This window comes from Nerophis ophidion, linkage group LG13 (assembly GCF_033978795.1).
Source record: "Nerophis ophidion isolate RoL-2023_Sa linkage group LG13, RoL_Noph_v1.0, whole genome shotgun sequence".
In the NCBI taxonomy this organism is placed as follows: domain Eukaryota; kingdom Metazoa; phylum Chordata; class Actinopteri; order Syngnathiformes; family Syngnathidae; genus Nerophis; species Nerophis ophidion.
This window is the reverse complement of record NC_084623.1, coordinates 27670070-27690809: the sequence shown is the minus strand read 5'-3', so window position 1 is coordinate 27690809 and position 20740 is coordinate 27670070. Positions and strand designations below refer to the sequence as shown.

The window sequence follows — 20740 nt, the reverse complement described above, 5'->3', positions numbered from 1 at the left end:
GGTGGCACTCCACCCTTTTCCGGGCGAGAACCATGGACTCGGACTTGGAGGTGCTGATTCTCCTTCCGGTCGCTTCACACTCAGCTGCAAACCGATCCAGTGAGAGCTGAAGATCCCGGCCAGATGGAGCCATCATGACCACATCATCTGCAAAAAGCAGAGACCTAATCCCTCAACGCCTTGACTGCGCCTAGAAATTCTGTCCATAAAAGTTATGAACAGAATCGGTGACAAAAGACAGCCTTGGCGAAGTCCAAACCTCACTGGAAACGGGTCCGACTTACTGCTGGCAATGCGGACCAAGCTCTGACATTGATCGTACAGGGAGCGAACCGCCAAAATCCGACGGTCCGACACCCCTTAATCTCTGAGCACTCCCCACAGGACTTCCCAAGGGACACGGTCGAATGCCTTCTCCAAGTCTAGAAAGCATATGTAGACTGGTTGGTCAAACTCCCATGCACTCTCAGGAACCCTGCCGAGAGTATAGAGCTGGTCCACAGTTCCACGACCAGGACAAAAACCACACTGTTCCTCCTGAATCCGAGGTTCCAATAAACCTGAATTAACCTTACGAGGAAGGCTGAGGAGTGTGATCCCACGATAGTTGGAACACACCCTTTGGTCCCCCTTCTTAAAGAGAGGGACCACCACCCCGGTCTACCAATCCAGAGGTACCGCCCCCGACGTCCACGCGATGCTGCAGAGTCTTGTCAACCAAGACAGCCCCACAGCATCCAGAGCCTTAAGGAACTCCGGGCGGACCTCATCCACCCCTGGGGCCTTGCCACCGAGGAGCTTTTTAACTACCTCAGCAAACTCAGCCCCAAAAATAGGAGAGCCGACCACTGATTCCCCAGGCACCGCTTCCTCATAGGAAGACGTTCTGGTGGGATTGAGGAGGTCTTTGAAGTATTCCTTCCACCGATCCACAACATCCGCAGTCGAGGTCAGCAGAACACCATCCGCACCATACACGGTGTTGACAGTGCACTGCTTCCCCTTTCTGAGGCGGCGGATGGTGGTCCACAATCGTAGCCGTCCGGAAGTCGTTTTCCATGGCTTCCCCGAACTCCTCCCATGTCCGAGTTTTGCCTCTGCGACCACTGAAGCTGCACACTGCTTGGCCTGTCGGTATCTGCCCAATGCCTCCGGAGTCCTATGATCCAAAAGAACCCGATAGGACTCCTTTTTCAGCATGACGGCATCCCTCACCGCTGGTGTCCACCAACGGGTTATAGGATTACCGGCATGACAGGCACCAACTACCTTGCGACCACAGCTCCAATCAGCCGCCTCGACAATAGTGGTACGGAAGATGGTCCAAGCGGACTCAATGTCCAGCACCTCCCTCGTGACATGTTCAAAGTTTTTCCGGAGGTGGGAATTGAAACTCTCTCTGACTGGAGACTCTGCCAGACGTTCCCAGCAGACCCTCACAACGCTTTTGGGCCTGCCAGGTCTGTCCGGCATCTTCCCCCACCATCGCAGCCAACTCACCACCAGCTGGTGATCGGTAGAAAGCTCCGCCCCTCTCTTCAACCGAATGTCCAAAACATGACTCCGGAAATCCGATGACACAACTACAAAGTCGATCATGGAACTGCGGCCTAGGGTGTCCTGGTGCCAAGTGCACATATGGACACCCTTATGTTTGAACATAGTGTCTGTTATGGACAATCTGTGACAAGCACAAAAGTCCAATAACAAAACACCACTAGGGATCCACAGTTGATGTCACATGATGTTCAGATTTTTTTTTTAAATAGTCCCCAATTCGTTTGGTACGAAATTAGGCATTTGAAAGCATACAAATATTTAAATTAATTACAAATATGAATTACAGTATTATTGGCCACTAAATGAGACCAAACCAATCAGTGTGCTGTTCAGTAAGTTGTGGTTACTGATTGGCTCAGCCTCAGACAGCATTACTAAATTGATTCAAAGGAGTGTAATAAAGGTAACTACTGTGTATTATTTCATGTTTAGATGGTTTTCATAATGTTAAAAAATATATTTAAAAGGTCCTTAACAGGATCTATTCCTCGAACCAGAGATGACACTCCACGGTTTTCCGGGCGAGAACTATGACCTCTGACTTGGAGGTGCAGATTTTCATCCCACTTTAAACTCAACTGCGATCAAGTGAAAGCTGAAGATCGCAGTCAGATGAAGCCAGCAGGACCACATCATTTGCAAAACGCAGAGACCTGATCATGCAGCCACTAAAGAAGATCTCCTCGATGCCATGACTGCGCCTAGAAATTCTGTCCGTAAAAATTATGAACAGAATGTAATAATATATAAGTATAACAATGTCAACAATACAACAATACGTTGTAAATTGTTGTTAATAATTAATTAATTAATTAAAAAATAAACATCAAAAACAACATCCTATTATTCTAGTATTAATCTGATGCTGATACTATGGTTGGTATCAACACAATGGATATTTAAAGTGATCTGCAAACCTTAGTATGAAACCTCTACCTAGTGATTGATTGTGTTACCCATACCTATTGACTGATTGTGAAACCAACAGTTTATATATTGATTGATTGAATGATTAATCTATGATTAACTGATGGTGAAACCTACGGTATATATATTTATTTAAATGAGAAACTATACCCATTGATTGATTGGGATTGGAGTTGTTCTACTAAAACCAAGTAGAAGAGTAACATTACTTATTCTCTGTCTTACAATATCATAAAGAGTTTCTCAGGACGATCCACAGTTGATGTCACATGATGTGCAGACATTTCCGGCAGGATCTCCCTAAAGCGTGATAGGAATCCACAGCTGGATTCAGTCCTGCAATGTCTTGTATCTTGTTTTATAGCTTGTTGGCTCAGCATCTGCACAACAAATAATCATGTACTTGTTCATGCAGAAGTTACAAATTCTGTAACATCTGTAACTACTGTAACTCCACTCAGACTACTCTAACTACTCAGACTACTGTAATGACTGTAACTACTCAGACTACTGTAAATATTGTAATTTTTGCAACAACTGTAACTACAGTACTGTAACTACTATAACCACTGTAACTACTCAGACTACCATAACTTCTGCAATGACTGTAACTACTATAACTACTGTAACAACTGTAACTACTCTGACTACCATAACTTATTTAACAACTGTAACTACTATAACTATTTTAACTAATGTAATGACTGAAATTACTCAGATTACTGTAGTGATTGTAACTACAACTAGTAGCTACTCAGACTAATGTCACTACTGTAACAACTGTAAATACTCAAACTCCTAAACTTAATGTAATGACTGTAACTACTCTGACTACTGTAATTACTGTTGCTAATGTAATTACTGTAACAACTGCAAATAATCAGACAACCGTAACACCTTTAATTACTTGGAATACTGTAATTACTTGGAATACTGTAAATACTTTGACGGTTGTAACTACTGTAACAACCCTAACTACTTTAACTTCTGTACAAAGTGTAACTACTAATGTCTGAAACTAATGTAAATACTATAACAACTTTAAAGAACCAGACCAGCATCATTTCTGTAACACCTGAAACTACTTAGACTACCATGACTTCTGTAACTACTGTATATACTCAAACTACTAAAACTAATGTAACAACGGTAACTACTGGGTCCACTCTAACTACTGTTGCAAATGTAACTACTGTAACAACTGCAACTAATCAGACAACCGTAACAACTGTAATTATTTGGAATACTGTAATTACTTAGACAGCTGTAACTACTATAACTACCATAACAACTGTAAATGACCTCCCTGCTTGGCACTCAGCATCAAGGGTTGGAATTGGGGGTTAAATCACCAAAAATGATTCCCGGGCGCGGCACAGCTGCTGCCCACTGCTCCCCTCTCCTCTCAAGGGGTGATCAAGAGGATGGGTCAAATGCAGAGGAAAAAATTCACCACACCTAGTGTGTGTGTGACAATCATTGGTACTTTAACTTTAACTTCAACTTTAACCAGACTAGCATGATTTCTGTAACAACTGATACTACTTAGACTACCATGACTTATGTAACTACTTAAACAAGTATAACTACTGTAACTAATGGAACAACTGAAAATACTCAGACTACTTTAGTGAATGTAACTACAACTTGTAGCTGCTCAGATCACTGTAACTACTGTAATTGTTGTAACAACTGCAACTAATTAGACAACCGTAACTACTGTAATTAGACGGTTGTAACTACTGCAACAACTCTAACTAGTATAACTACTGTAACTTTATTTCCCCACACCTAGTGTGTGTGTGACAATAATGGGTACTTTAACTTTAACAAGTGTAACTACTAAGACCACCGGAGCGTCTACTATAAATAAATGATAAATGGGTTGTACTTGTGTAGCGCTTTTCTACCTTCAAGGTACTCAAAGCGCTTTGACACTACTTCCACATTTACCCATTCACACACACATTCACACACTGATGGAGAGAGCTGCCATGCAAGGCGCCAACCAGCACCCATCAGGAGCAAGGGTGAAGTGCCTTGCTCAGGACACAACGGACGTGACAAGGTTGGTACTAGGTGGGAATTGAACCAGGGACGCTCGGGTTGCGCACGGCCACTCTCCCACTGCGCCACGCCGTCATACTATACATACTATAACAACTTTAGATAACCAGACTAGCATCACTTCTGTAACAACTGAAACTACTTACACTACTATGACTTTTGTAATGACTTTAACTACTATAACTACTGTAACTAATGGAACATCTGTAAATACTCAAACTACTGTAGTGACTGTAACTACAACTTGTAGCTACTCAGACTACTGTAACTGCTGTAACTACTGTAAATACTCAAACTAATGTAACAACTAACTACACTAATGTAACAACTAACTACACTGTAACTACTGAAGCTTAAGAAACTACTGTAATTATTGTAACAACTGCAACTAATCAAACTACTGCAACAACTGTAACTACTTGGAATACTATAACTACTTAGAAGACGGTAACTACTACTACTGTAACTAGCTTCTCAAAACTTGTGGTGGCTAACACGTCCAGAAACCCCACGTGTGTTTGTCTATGATTTGCATGAGACTCCTCATTCCTGTGACACTGAGTCACATAATAAGCTACATTAGTGTCCTGCCAAATCTTTAGTGGGATTTAATCTTTTCCATCTTTCCTGTTTCCATGTTCCAATGCTCACAGCTGCAGCCACGGTCTCATCCTGAAAAAAATTGAACAAGTCAGCCTTTGTCCTTCCGTCATTTTGTCTAGTCTTCTTGTTTGGGATTCAACTATTTGTTTGCCTTTGTTGTGAGAGAATCTCAATCAAAACCTTCTCAGGACTCTTTTAGGTCCCAGTGAGTTTGCTAACACCCTGAGGCATCAAAGATCCTTTAGTGGTGAGCAGGATCCTGCCAGCTCCCCAAGTGAGATCATTGATGCTTGAGTGAATTATGAACGGCAGCTGGGTCAAACTGACTCACCGGCTTGGAACAGACCTTGTGATTCTCCAGTCACATGTCTAATCTGTTCTTGGCCAGAACTTTAACAATCTGATCTGAAACGCTGTGTTTGTTTATGCCAAATGTTTTGTGTGCAGTTAACATAAGTTACCAAATATACACTTATTGTATTAGAAACTATTATATCATTACCGAATATGAAAATAAACACAGAATACAGCAATTCAGCATTTACAACAGCAATTACTTCAGAGTGCATGCATATGACCACGTTACATTCGACCTGCATGACTGCAAACACACACGCACACACACACACACACACACACACACACACACACACACACACACACACACGCACACACACACACACGCACGCACGCATGCACACACACACACACAACACACACACACATGCGCACACCAGTCAACACTCACTCAGATGCGCGTATACACACACACACGCACACACACTCACACACACACACACACACACACACACACACACACACACACACGCACGCACACACCACACACACACGCACACACACGCTCACAAACACACACTTGCACACATACACACAAACAGTGTATGAACAGGAATTTGTAGTGATTCATTATTGGTTTTGTTTTACTCAACTGTCTGAAGGGATTTTGCTTTTCTACTTCAATGTGCTGAAGCTGCTTTTGCTGATTCTTTTATCTCGAAACGCAATCAATCAATCAATTAATCAATCAGCTAATGATCCACATATACTCTGCAAACCAAAACTTAATTATTTCGCAAAATAAAACAAGTTAAAAAAAACATACATTTTACCTCGGTTTTTGTCCGACAACTTTTTGTATGATTCTGTTTTTGGTGAAAATTGTACGCCAAAATGTTGTCTCAGTTAACAAACAAATGTTATTATTAAAGCATCACAATTAATAAACAAGTTTATCATTCTGTGTAATGTAGTGTCAAACAAATAATCTACATGTTTGTGATTCAGTTCCTATATTTCTCATATCAAATACAACTGTAAAATAATCCTCCATGGGACCAAAACAAGTTGTGAATGGCAGCACTTTGCTAAAGAAGATGAGAAACACTATTGAATACAAGAAAGAATGCATCGTATAGAACAAAGGTGGTTCTCCCATTTCCACTCATTACCGACTTGCCATTAAGAGTATTCAATAAAGTAAAAGTATTGTTAAATGTATATTCCATTCATCCATTTTCGACCGCTTATTCCCTTTCGGGGTCACGGGGGGCGCTGGCGCCTATCTCAGCTACAATCGGGCGGAAGGCGGGGTACACCCTGGACAATATTTATACATTTTATTCATATTTTATATTGATTGATTGATATATTTATACATTTTATTCATATTTTTTAATGTATTTCACAATGTTTTCTGTATGTAAAACTATCATTATTTTCGATAAAATGTGTTTTTCTTCATACATTTTGCCTGTCCTAAACACATTATCTAAATATGAAAAAAGACTAAAAGATTCCGCCGCACTGGCGGTCGCATGTTACAGCAGCTCCTTTTCCTATTTTCATATTATTATAGCTCTTCTTTTTCTCCATAAATAAGCAATGATTGGTTCTCATCGTGTTCTAGAAAAGATGCTGTATAAACAAAAATCCATATTCATCGGCAGCTAAAAAGATGCAGAAAGAAACAATCAATAATATTCATCACATTCTTGAAAAGATGTAGAAAGAAGCAATGACTTATATTATCAAGTTATAGACCATATTCTGAACTAAGCAATGATTCATTGTCATGAAGTTCCAATACAGATGCCGAAATAAGCAATGCTTTGTTCTCATCGTGTTCTAGAAAAGATGCAGAAAGAAGCAATCATTCTACAAAAATGTCTGATAGAAGCAATGATTTATATTTATCAAGTTCTCGAAAAAAAAAAATGATTCATAGTGATCACGTTCTTGAAAAGAAACCAAACTGAAAGAAGCAATAATTCAAATCTAATTTTGGAACGTTCATCACATCAAACACTGATCCATTGTCGTCCATATTCAGTACCCGTTATATACATCCTTCCATTTTCTACCGCTTGTCCCTTTTGAGGTCACAGGGGGTGCTGGAGCTTATCTCAGCTGCATTCGGGCGTTAGGCGGGGTACACCCTTGACAAGCCACACCCTTTATATGTTATCTGTTATAAAGAACATCATATTCATATTGACACTAGTACCTCAGTTTTTCTTAGCAATCTGTTCCAAAATTCTGACAATAACAAATCAACTGCTCTTTTAAAAATAAAGTATGAAATCAGATAAAAAGAGATCAGATAATCCTTTATTTATCCAACAAAAGGGAAATTCACAGTGTTACAGCATCAAAGGGCAACTATTACTTACTTAAAGTGAAATAAGTACACAAATTAAATACAAAAGCATTTACAACTAAAAATTTACACTATAGTATTTTTAGCAAAAACGATCAGCTGAGAGCTTTAGTTTTAGCAAACATTTGTAATCCGAATTTCCAGCATAACAGACATGCACACCATTGCACATAAACTGGAACATATTATCTACATAACATCAATACAGTACCATGCAGGGGGTGGGAAACATTCTACATCAGGAATGAAAGCTTTGCTTTGATCCGTTTGTCTCCCACCACTTCACGACGGTCCAAAGGCACCCCAGCACAGAGCTGGCCTTCTTCACCAGTTAATTTAGTCTGCTTCTGTCAGCAGCCATAGTGCTTCTGCTACAGTACACCACCCTGAAAAGGATGGCTGATGTCATTACAGAGTAGTACAAGGTCTTGAGGAGTGTTGCATGTAGACCAAAGGGCCTGGATCTCCTCAGCAGGTGAAATCTGCTCTGACCTTTCCTATAGAGAGCTTGGGTGTTATTGGTCCACTTCAGTTTGTTGTTAGGGTGAACACCCAGACACTTATAAGAGTCCACAATATCAATGTATTTTCCCTGGATGTTCACCGGTGTGGGAGAAGTGGGTCTGACCACAACTGGTTCTTTGGTTTTATCCGCGTTGACCTGGAGGCAGTTACATTGGCACCAGTCCACAAAGTCCATGTTGAGTTGTCTGTACTCTCTCTCATCCCCCTCAGTGATGAGGCCGACAATGGCAGTGTTGTCAGAGAACTTCTGCAGGTAATAGTTAGGTGTGTAGTAGGAGAAATCTGTAGTCTACAGAGGGAAAACAAAGGTAGCCAAGACAGTCTCTTATGGAGCCCCTGTGCTGCAGGTGACCGGCTAAGACACACAGTCCCGTGTCCTCACAAACTGTGGCCGGTTGTTTAAGTCGTCCAGGAGCCAGGATGTCAAGTGCAGGTCGATTCCTGTGTAGTCCAGATTGTTTCAAGAAGAAGCATTGGCTGTATGAAAGCACTGGTTAAATCATAGAACATGATCCTCACACTGATCCCAGTCCTCTCCAGGTGTGAAAGATATCTCTGCATGAGGTAGAATAGTAGATGACGACGACATCCACCCTAATGCCTGGCTTATAGACAAACTGCAGGTAATCTATTGATCTGCTCACCAGGGGGCACAGATGTTAAAGGACCAGCCTCTCCAAGGTCTTCATCAGATGTGATGTCAGTGCCATTGGCCTGTAGTGGTTAAAATATTTGGGGCGGGACGTATTTGGCACCAGAACCACGCAGGATGTTTTCCAGAGTGTTAGTACTCTTCCCAGTTTCAGGTTCGGATTGAACATGTGCTCCATGACCCCTAAAAGCTGGTCTGAACATGCCTTGAGGAGTCTGGAGCTGATGAGCTGAGTCTAGACCAACTGCCTTCCTGACCTTTAGTCTCCTCAGTTCTCTGTTCGCTCAGGCTGTTGTGGATGACAGGCTAGAACAGGTGGGCTGCCTGTTGGAAGTGTGGGGGTGGGATGACAATGGAGGGAGCAGAGAGTGATGATAGGCAGGGGGAAGAAGTGGGAGTGACCCAGTCAGCAGCAATGACAGACAGTGGTCGGTGCAGCAGAGTTGAATGTGAACGGGTAGGGGGTGGGGTGGATGGCTGTTCAAATCTGTTGAAGAAAGTATTCAGGTCATTCACCCATTCCTGATCCCTAACCAGTTCTGTGTTGGTGACCTTTTGACCTGAAGTGGTTTTCAGGCCCTTCCAGACTCCACTGAAATCATTCTGCTGCTGCTGTTCCTCCATCTTCCTCCTGCAGATGAGGATGACCTTTATATATAGTCGGGAATGAGTGTGTGAGACTGTCAATTACTACGTTTTCATGCACTAAATTAGTCTGATTTCTCAAATAGTGAGATTTTTTTTGTATTTTCACACCTTCGTGTGAACTCTAAGTGTCCATTCACACTCTCAAATGAGACTATTGGTCATTTGCCGCTTATTTCATTTTAGCAAGGATAACTGATTTACTTTTCCGGTTGACCTATGATGTCACACTAGGATTTGCAATCCTTACAATTTGTTTTAACTAATGTCTGCCGTAATATTGGAACTGATTACAAATATGTCTCTATTGGCTTTGCTGACGTTAAATAGCAGACAGCATCAAGAAATGATCTTGGATTGAGCTACGGACATGACGCTACTACCAAGATTGTATCGGGTAGGATGCAAAGAAAGACGTTTTTTCAAAGGAATTTTCATACGAAAATCATGGAAACAAAACTTTTGAATGTCTCAAAGTCCATTCATAAGGCTCTGTGAAGTAATGGAGGGAGTTTTAAATCCAAAGGAAAAGTTTATGCCCTGACTGATTTCCAGAGGAAGGTTGCTGAGATTGGCTCCAGCACCCCCCGCGATCCCGGAAGGGACAAGCGGTCATAAATGGATGGATGGATGAATTTGCTATTATTCTGGATTATCTTGCCCCTTGTGCGGAACGTAATCAGTTCGCTTTCACAAATGCAGCGTGAAGAGGTTTGTGTACGCATTACTATTCGCTTTCAATATACAGTACATACTTCATTTTTAATCTGATTCGTATTTTGTTCAGTTCGAATTAAGCCGGCATTTTACATTTCCTTAGTTACTCTCTTAAATAAATCTGGTTCTTGTTTACTACCATCGATGCACTTCAAAATGTGTTCTTTTACATTTGTAAAACAGTTCTTAAGAGCTTCTTGCATCTCATCTGACCATCTTTTAAAAGTGTGGGTGACAGCTGGTCTGTGTACAAGAGGTTTGTACAAGGTTTGTACACAGACGGGAGGTGCACCAGTTTGTGATCTGATCTTCCAGGGGGAGAGAGACGAGATGAGGTGTATGTTTCCTTGGTGTTTGCATAGAAAATGTCCTGTGTTGTGACATATTGTGTGAGGGAGAGGCATGATTAAAGTCTCCAGTAAGGAAGAATAGGGGCTGTGGGAACTGTGTCTGTGGCCTGTTTGTTACTGAGTGCAGGACATCACATGCAGAGCCAGCATTTTCGAAATCTTTACATCAGAGTTGTTCTTTATTAGTGATGTACATTATATTACACTATGGTACACAAACACAGCCAGCCCACAAGCCTTCCTCTTACCACTTTCATTGGTCCTGTCAGCCCGCATCAGCTGATAACCATCAAGTTTAACATCCGAGTCTGATGTTAGCTCCCTTAGCCAGGTCTCCGTGAAAGGCATGAGGTTACATTCCTGGAATTCCGTCTGATGTCAAGCTAGTACAGCTAGGTCGTCAATCTTATTCGGAATAGATCTTTCATTCCCGGTGATGACCTAGGATAAGACAGGTTTGAAGCGTCTCGTCTTGTGGCGGCACTTTACTCCAAGCACGACATTTCTTCAGCTTGCGGTGAATATCAGGTCTTTCGCCGATAATCTTTGCTTTGCTACAGAGGGCTAACAGCTGATCGCGAGTGTTAATGGCATCACTGCTGCACAAAACCCTCGCGGTGTACAATGTAAACAATACAGTGCAAAGCAGTAAAAAAAAGCAGTCCAAATTCAAAAAAGATTTGTGTCCATCTTGACGTAGTTTTTGTGGTAGTAAAATAACGAAAGAAAATTGATGAAAATTATTACTTTTTCCATGCAAATTTTCTAGAGTGTGCAGAATACAAATTATTGCTTCTTTCTGAATCGTTTGTAAACATAATGACACGGCCAGAACAGGACTGAACACAGATGCAGGATTTTAAGAAAATATATTTGGATAAAGGAAAGGGTCCAAAAGGGGAGAAACTAAACAGGCTATCAAAACAGAGCTTACCTAACCTCTAAACTAAAAAAAATCTCAATAAACTCAAAACGCTCCAGCAGCGGATGGAAAAAAGGTGATAAGAACACCAAATGCAAAATACAACAAAAAGCGCTCCAACGGAGGCAATGCTAAGAAGCTAATCTTACCTGACAAAAAGGTTTACAAACAAATAAAGTCCCGTGGATCAAAAGGGTACAAAAACGTGGCAATGACTGTGGACATGGAACGCTGGAGGTACGCACAAAAGATAAGAAACACTGGCACAGGACATGAGGAGGGCGAGACATTTATACACATGAGGCAGGGTGACACAGGTGGGCACAATCAGGCAATCAGGAAGGACGTCAGACCAGTGAAACAGGAGGAAGGGCAAGTGATCTGAAACGAGAGGCAGAGTCAGCATTTCAAAATAAAACAGGAAATGAAAAAACATGAAACCAGACGAAACCCAGACAAGACTTCACCCAGGTGTGACAGAACCCCTCCTTCTAGGGCCGACTCCTGACGGCCCAGGGACCTCAGGGTGGAGTATATAGAAGTCCTCGATCAGGGAGGGGTCATCAATGTTCCGTTGGGGTACCCACTCTTTCTTCAGGACCATACCCCTCCTAATCCACTAAAAACTGTCTTCCTCGACCTCTTTTACGTACCGCTAACAGTCTCTTGACCCGGTACAGAAGGCCTCCATCTGCTGCTTCGAGCGGCGGGGGGGGGTTTGGTGACTGGGACCATAGGATTCTCTTTGGCTGGCGTGGAAGGTTGGGTGGACACGGAGTGACCTGGGTAGACATAGGCGTACTGCTGCAGGGCTGATGACCTTGGAGATGGGGAAGGGTCCCACGAATCTTGGCGCCAATTTCTTAGAGGGAACCTTGAGGTGCAGGTCTTTGGAGGACAGCCATACTCTCTCTCCTGGTTGGTAATCAGGTGCTGGGCGGAGTTTTCGGTCGGCTGCTTTCTTGACCCGATCTTCTTGGCGAGCGAGCACTTTTCGGGCCGCAAGCCAGATGCGACGGCATCTGCGCACCAGGGCGTGGGCTGAAGGCACGGAAACCTCAGGTTCAGAGTCTGGGAACATTGGCGGTTGGTAGCCGTAGACACACTTGAAGGGGGAGAAGCCAGTGGCAGAGGTGGGCAAGGAGTTATGGGCATATTCCACCCAGACCAGGTGGGAACTCCACGTTGTTGGGTTCTGGGACACGAGGCATCGGAGTCCGGTTTCAAATTGTTGGTTCAGGCGCTCGGTCTGGCCGTTTGACTCCGGGTGGTATCCTGATGTCAGGCTGGCTGTAGCTCCGATGAGTCTGCAGAACTCCCTCCAGAACCGTGAGATAAATTGGGGCCCCCGGTCGGATACAATGTCTGTGGGAAACCCATGAATTCTAAAAACATGCTGCATTAATATCTGTGCAGTCTCTTTGGCTGTGGGTAACTTTGGCAAGGCAATAAAATGAGTCATCTTGGAAAATCGGTCGACCACGGTGAGCACCGTGGTGTTACCTCTTGAGACCGGGAGGCCCGTGACGAAGTCCATAAAGATGTTCGACCATGGTCTGGAGGGGATGGGCAGAGGCTGTAGAAGTCCAACACGTGACCCGGAGGATGTTTTATTGCGAGCGCAGACCGGACACGCCTCGATGTACTCCCGGACCCCCGCCTCCATGGATGGCCACCAGAACCGCTGTGAGATGGTAAACATAGATCTCCGGACCCCAGGATGACAGGTAAGCAGCAGGGTGTGAGCCCAATGGATCACCTGTGGGCGCAGATTGACAGGGACAAACAAGCAATTTTCTGGGCACCCACTAGGTGGTGGGGTCCCACCGTTAGCATGCCTTACTTCCTGTTCTATCTGCCAAGTGACCGCTCCAACCACACAGTTCAGTGGAAGGATGGGCTCTGGTACCTTGGCAACAGGCTCGGGGTCGTAGAGGCGTGACAAAGCGTCTGACTTGACATTGCGGGACCCCGGCCTGTAAGACAACGTGAAGTTAAAACGGTTGAAAAACAATGTCCACCTGGCCTGACGTGAATTCAGTCTCTTGGCTTGTCGAATATACTCCAGATTCTTGTGGTCAGTCCAAACTATGAAAGGATGTTGTGCCCCCTCTAACCAATGTCGCCACTCTTCCAGCGCTACCTTAACCGCCAGGAGTTCCTTGTTGCCAACATCATAGTTCCGTTCCGCAGGGCTCAACCGGCGAGTCAGAAAAGCGCGGGGGTGGGTCTTACCATCTGCCTCCAGTCTTTGGGATAAAAGCCCGCCAATTCCCTCGTTCGATGCGTCCACCTCTACTACAAATTGGCGTTGTGGATCTGGCAGCGTGAGGATGGGTGCAGTCGTGAAGCGGTGCCTGAGATCATGGAAGGCCCTCTCTGCCTCCGGAGACCAGTAGAAGCGCACCTGTGGAGAAGTCAGAGCATGGAGAGGGGAAGCTATCGCGCTAAAGCCTCTGACAAATCGTCTGTAGAAGTTAGCAAAACCGAGGAATTGCTGAACCTTCTTACGACTATCAGGTGTTGGCCAGTTGGCCACCGCGCTAACTTTAGCCGGATCCATTTGGACTCTTCCAGGGGCTACAATGAAGCCCAGGAAGGAAATGGTGTCTGCATGGAATTTGCATTTTTCAGCTTTTACATACAGGTGGTTTTCCAGAAGCAGTTGCAAAACCTGGCTGACATGGTGCCTGTGAATGTCCAGATTGTCGGAATAGATTAATATGTCATCAAGATAGACGAAAACAAAATGGTCCAAAAAGTCTCTGAGTACATCATTAATCAAGGCCTGAAATATGGCAGGGGCATTAGTGAGACCAAAAGGTATTACTAGGTATTCATAGTGGCCACTAGGGGTGTTAAATCCGGTTTTCCACTCATCACCCTTCCTAATGCGAATGAGGTGGTAAGCATTGCGTAGGTCAAGCTTGGTAAAAGCTTTGGCTTGCTGGAGCTGATTGAAAACTGACGATATTAGTGGAAGAGGGTACCGATTTTTTTATTGTTATGTCGTTGAGGGGACTATAGTCTATACATGGTCGCAGGGTCCCATCTTTCTTGTCTACAAAGAATAACCCTGCTCCAGCAGGTGACGAGGGACGGATGAGTCCCGCCTTAAGTGAAGATTCTATGTAATCTTTCATAGCCTGTCTCTCGGGACCTGAAACAGAGTAAAGACGCCCTTTGGGGATGGTAGATCCAGGAATGAGGTCTATAGCGCAATCATAAGGGCTGTGTGGTGGAAGCGATGTAGCTCTTGCCTTACTAAAGACCTCCTTCAGGTGGTTGTAGCATGGAGGTAGAGAAGTCAAATCTGGGTGCTGTAGTTCTGTGGCAAAATGAGCAGAAACAGTGGATATTCGTTCTTGCTGGAGCACTAACACTCATGCACTTCCCCACGCAGTTCCTTCCCCAGACCCTGATTTTGCCTGTGGGCCAGTCTATGTGGGGGTTGTGGGAAACGAGCCATGGATGTCCGAGTACCAGCGTGCATGCTGGTAAGTGAAACAAAAAAAAGAGTTCAATAGTTTGTGGTGGTTATCAATGTCTATGGCTACGGGTTCTGTGATATGGGTGATTGTGAATAAAGCGCTAACATTAAGAGCGTTAGCCTTAAGGGGTGGTGTGATGACCCTTGTTTTCACGCCAAATTTCTTGGCTAAACCCCAGTCCATCAAGTTCTCATCAGCCCCAGAGTCAATTAAAACATCTAATACTATACTGATTGAGTCATTGGTTACCTTAATTGGTGTCAAGGCACGCGAGGTAGCTCTTGAGGCCGGATTCTGATCCCTCACCTGGGTTAACTTGGAAAGGCAGGCGGCCACAAGATGGCCCACCTCCCCGCAATAGAAACATCGACCCTCCTTGAGGAGACGCTGGCGCTCTGCCAAAGGGAGTCATGCCCGGCCCAACTGCATGGGGTTGTCGCCGCTTTCAGGCAGGGGATGGTGTAGCCGTACTGTTTGAGGACCTGGAGCACAACTGGTGGTGAGGGAAAACAGACGGGTGAGCTTGATCCGGACGGCCTCCTTGGAGAAATTTTAACTCCCGTAGTCTTTGGTCTGTCCGGATGGCGAGGGCGATGAGGTCGTCCAGGTTCGCAGGTAGGTCAATGGGTAGGAGTCGCTCCAGAACAGGGTCGGCCAGTCCCTTAAGGAAGAAGTCATAGAGTGCTGTAGCGTTCCATCCGCTCTCTGCAGCCGGGGTTCGAAAACGAATTGCGTAATCTAACGCTGATTCTTTCCCCTGACGAATCCTGCTGAGCTCTCTAGCCCTTTCGCGATCAGAAGAAACAGGATCAAATGTCTTTAAGAGAGTCGCTGTGAAGTCTGAGTGAGCTGCATATGTGAGAGGCCCTGGACCACTCGGCCATGGCCCACTTCTTTGCTCCCCCAGCCGGATAGGAGATCATGAACGACACTTTAGCACGATCGGTGGGAAATGCGTGGGGCGAAAGTTCAAAATGCATCTTGCAGTCCATGATAAATTCTTTACATTGTCCGGGTTCGCCCGCAAAGCGTTCAGGGGGGGCCAATTGGGCTCCCACTCCACTATGAATGATGGAGGGTACCTGAATCATGGTGGCTGGCTGTAGCTCAGGGACAGGGGGTGCGGGACCAGGCCTGGTCATTTGAGTGAGCAGAAGTTGCACCTGTTCCGCAAGTTGGCCCACCTGGGTGGTAACAGCGGTCCTGAAGTCTTCCTGGGTTTGAGCGATTCCCTGGATTCTCTGGTCCAAAAGTGCCACTTGCTCCTCATCAGCGGAGAGGCGGGATTCCTGCGCGTGAAGTGCCGCAGCCCGTTGCTTCAATCCTGCTGTGTCCATACTGGCCAGAGTGTACTGTCACGGCCAGAACAGGACTCTGAACACAGATGCAGGATTTTAAGAAAATGTATTTATTTGGATAAGGGAAAGGGTCCAAAAGGGGAGAAACTAAACAGGCTATCAAAACAGAGCTTACCTAACCTCTAAACTAACAAAAATCTCAATAAACTCAAAACGCTCCAGCAACGGAGGGAAAAAAGGTGCTAAGAATACCAAATGCAAAATACAACAAAAAGCGCTCCAACGGAGGCAATGCTAAGAAGCTAATCTTACCTGACAAAAAGGTTTACAAACAAATAAAGTCCCGTGGATCAAAAGGGTACAAAAACGTGGCAATGACTGTGGACATGGAACGCTGGAGGTACGCACAAAAGATACGAAACACTGGCACAGGACATGAGGAGGGCGAGACATTTATACAAATGAGGGAGGGTGACACAGGTGGGCACAATCAGGCAATCAGGAAGGACGTCAGACCAGTGAAACAGGAGGAAGGGCAAGTGATCTGAAACGAGAGGCAGAGTCAGCATTTCAAAATAAAACAGGAAATGAAAAAACATGAAACCAGACGAAACCCAGACAAGACTTCACCCAGGTGTGACACATAATGAATACAAACTATTACTTCTTTCTGCATCCTTTCTTGAACGTAACAAATCATTGCTTTCTTTTCTAAACTCGATGAAAACAAAATATTTATTCTTTCTGCATTTTCCCTAGAACTCTGTGTGTATGAATCATTTTTTCTTCCTGCATCCTATCTAGAACGTGATGACTGTGACACAATGCTTTTTTTTCTATATATTTTCTAGAATTTATAAAAAAATCATTGCCTCTTTACAGATATTTTCCAAGATGTGATGCATACAATTCCTTTCTTCTTTCTATATATTTTCTAGAATGTATTGAATTTGAATCATTGCTTATTTCTGCATCTGTTCTAAACTCTATGAATACAGAATATTTCTTATTTCTGCATCTTTTCTAAAACTCGATGTATACAAATCATTGCTTCTTTCTGCATCTTTTCTTGAACGTGGTGACTGAAATATTGTTTCTTTCTTTATCTCTTCCAAGCCTTGATATTATGAGTCATTGCTTTTTTCTACTTTTTTTCTAGAACTTGATGAATATAAATCATTGTTTATTTCTGCATCTTTCCTAGAACTTGGTGACTACGACACACAGAGCAACCCTGAACTTCACAGTAAGTGGAATCAGACTTATGTGTTTCGAAAAAAAATAATCCACTTTTCTTGATAAACAATACATTTCTACAGTAGGCCTGTAGCTATAAAGTAGGCCGACAGTATGTGTCATCAACCAAGCTAAAAACTCCAACATTAAGCTAAATATTGATGTTTGCCATTCTTAAAAAACAATATGTTTCTTCAGTAGGCACATAGGTACACACAAACGCCTACGTGTCGTCGACAAAACATAAAACTATTACATTGAGCTGCTTTATTTTTGCCAAAAAACAATGGGCCTGATCTACTAAGATTCAAATACCACACGCTAAATAGATGATCTACTAAGACTGAATGTGCACATGATAACTGGTGCATACCGTCTAATTTACAAACCCCGTTTCCATATGAGTTGGGAAATTGTGTAGGATGTAAATATAAATGGAAAACAATGATTCTCAAATAATTTTTAACCCAATATTCTATCAAATATGCTACAAAGACAACATATTTGATGTTCAAACTGATTAACGTTTTTTTTTTGCAAATAATCATTAACTTTAGAATTTGATGCCAGCAACACGTGACAAAGAAGTTGGGAAAGGTGGCAATAAATACTGATGAAGTTGTGGAATGCTCATCAAAAACTTATTTGGATCATCCCACAGGTGTCCGGGCTTATTGGGAACAGGGGGGTGCCATGATTGGGTATAAAAACAGCTTTCCAAAAAATGCTCAGTCTTTCACAAGAAAGGATGGGGCGAGGTACACCCCTTTGTCCACAACTGTGTGAGCAAATAGTCAAACAGTTTAAGAACAACGCTTCTCAAAGTGCAATTGCAAGAAATTTAGTGATTTCAACATCTACGGTCCATAATATCATCAAAAGGTTCAGAGAATCTGGAGAAATAACGCCACGTAAGCGGCATGGCTGGAAACCAACATTGAATGACCGTGACTAGCAGTTATAAAATTATAAAAGGATATTGCTGAATATATGTATTTTTCTTTATTTCTGACAATCTGAATATTTTGACATACAAAAAAATAGGACAATCTGTCCATCATCTGTCTTTGCTGCGCGATCGCCTCCTTTCACATAACAGTGTGTAACTGTGCCAGTTTTCATAAACTGTACATTTTAGACGTACAAAATAAAGATTCAAAATAACGGCCACAGAAAAGTGATTAGCCGTGATAAATTGCATTGGGCTCGGTATATTTGCATTGTTCCGTATTGTGCGGGTTCTGATGATCAGCATATATTCTGCGTATTCATGAACGCATACACGCTAAAAAGATTGCCCTCCTTATTTTGCTTACTTAAGAAACACAATTATCTGCGCACATGTTTAGTAGATCAGCTTTTTGTGTGCCGTCACGTTTGCTCTTGTCACAATGCATGCAAACCTTTAGTAGATCACCCCCATAATGTTTCTTCGGTCGGCCTGGGATTACACATAAAGTCCTATGTGTCATCAACGATCAAAAAAACTTTTAAAGGAAAGTAACTTGTGTAATCTTTTGAATAATGGACATCATTCTAAATCTTTAGGATTTATTAAAAGTTTATTTTCCATCCATTCCATTCATCCATTGTTGCATTCTGTGCATGTTGATGTTCTTCACCTTCAGTTGAAAATGTGGTTTCCCACAATTTGATCCAGCAAAGACATTTTTGTAGTTTGTCTTCGATTTTGGAAATAGGATGGTAGTCTCTCCAGATTCCGTATATCCACATTACAAGTGCCCTATGCACACATAAGAACCATTCTTGGGGGGGAAATAAATGGCAGTTGTACTGATTTTCAGTATACTCACACCATATTGCTTGGTTACAGTAGTAGGGCACTATGAAATGCCCTCAATCTGATCGGTTAAAATACTCTACTCTATTGTAAATAAAAATATATATACCTATACCTAAAATAAAAAAATATATATCCAAAAGTTCCATGAAAGAGAATTAAAAATCAAGACTAAAGTTTCATTACAACGAAATTATGCCTCAATAAGCAGTAGTATCACAATTGATATAACAACAACTACATTATAATTATATCTGATTGAAGACATTATCATAATTATTATAACAAATTTACTTGATTATCATAAATACTAGAAAGAAATTGACTTGTAGATCATAATTTAAAAAAATAATGGACAAGATAATCATAATAAATAAAATACCATTGACATGATAATCATAATTAATTGAATATAATGTACACAATAATCCTAATTTATAGAATTGAAATAACATAATAATCCTAATTAATAGAATAGTATTGACGTGATCATCTTTTGTAGCAGCAGTTGGATTTGAAGATGCTGGCATGGATGTCATTGATTCTCAACACTACCATCAGGTATGCAAAATCATTCCCTATTTAAAAGTCATATTGCGAAAATGTTTTTGTGACAAGGAATGCCTCGATCCAATATTTATATCAGATATCAATCTGATATGAGCAAAAAAACAAAATAAAACAGGTATTGGATTATATGGGTCTGCATCCTAAACGTCTGACGTGAAAATTCCGATATAAAAAGTCTGTTGTGCTCGCACTATCATCACTTCTTACTACTTCAACAGATTGTCTCTATTTGTGAGCCTTTTAGGAGTTTTTACTTAAAAACAAACTTTAAAAGTGAACATACATGAATAAAAACGTGCCACTATAACAAAAAAGTATCTGTGACATGTATATGTAAAATAAATACATTAAAATAAAAGTCCTAGCTTAATGCAAATTTATATGGGATATGCCATATACATGCTACTGACTAGCATTAATCATTTTACTACAATTTAGATGCATGATACAATCTTGGCGTGCAATAAGTACAGCACTTACAGTATAAAGACTTTGTAGGACTCAAAAAAAAGACAAGACTGGTATGCATTCAACTTAAAGGCAAAGACTGCCTCCTGACCACAGCAACAAACTTGGGAAACACTGAAATGAGTGCATACTGATACAAATGATACTCAGACGTGTAAGAAAACAAGAAATAACTCAATAGAGTACATTGCCCTAACAAAACAGCACAGGTTTTCACCATGGTCTCCATGG

At 42.5% G+C, this 20740-nt stretch overlaps 1 protein-coding gene across 4 annotated transcripts in view; it reads left to right on the top strand.

The window, feature by feature from the left end:
* Positions 1–20740, top strand: part of mlphb (melanophilin b) — a 127596-nt gene that overhangs the window by 73962 nt on the left and 32894 nt on the right. For 3 of the 4 annotated variants that reach the window (XR_009809277.1, XM_061918651.1, XM_061918650.1), the window contains exons 5-6: positions 17639–17680; positions 19974–20032. Coding sequence is in view for 3 of the 4 variants with exons in the window: in XM_061918651.1 (XP_061774635.1) it covers positions 17639–17680; positions 19974–20032 (101 nt within the window). In the remaining variant the exon portion in view is untranslated. The remainder of the gene's footprint in view (positions 1–17638; positions 17681–19973; positions 20033–20740) is intronic. The other variant, XM_061918652.1, reaches the window with a different exon arrangement.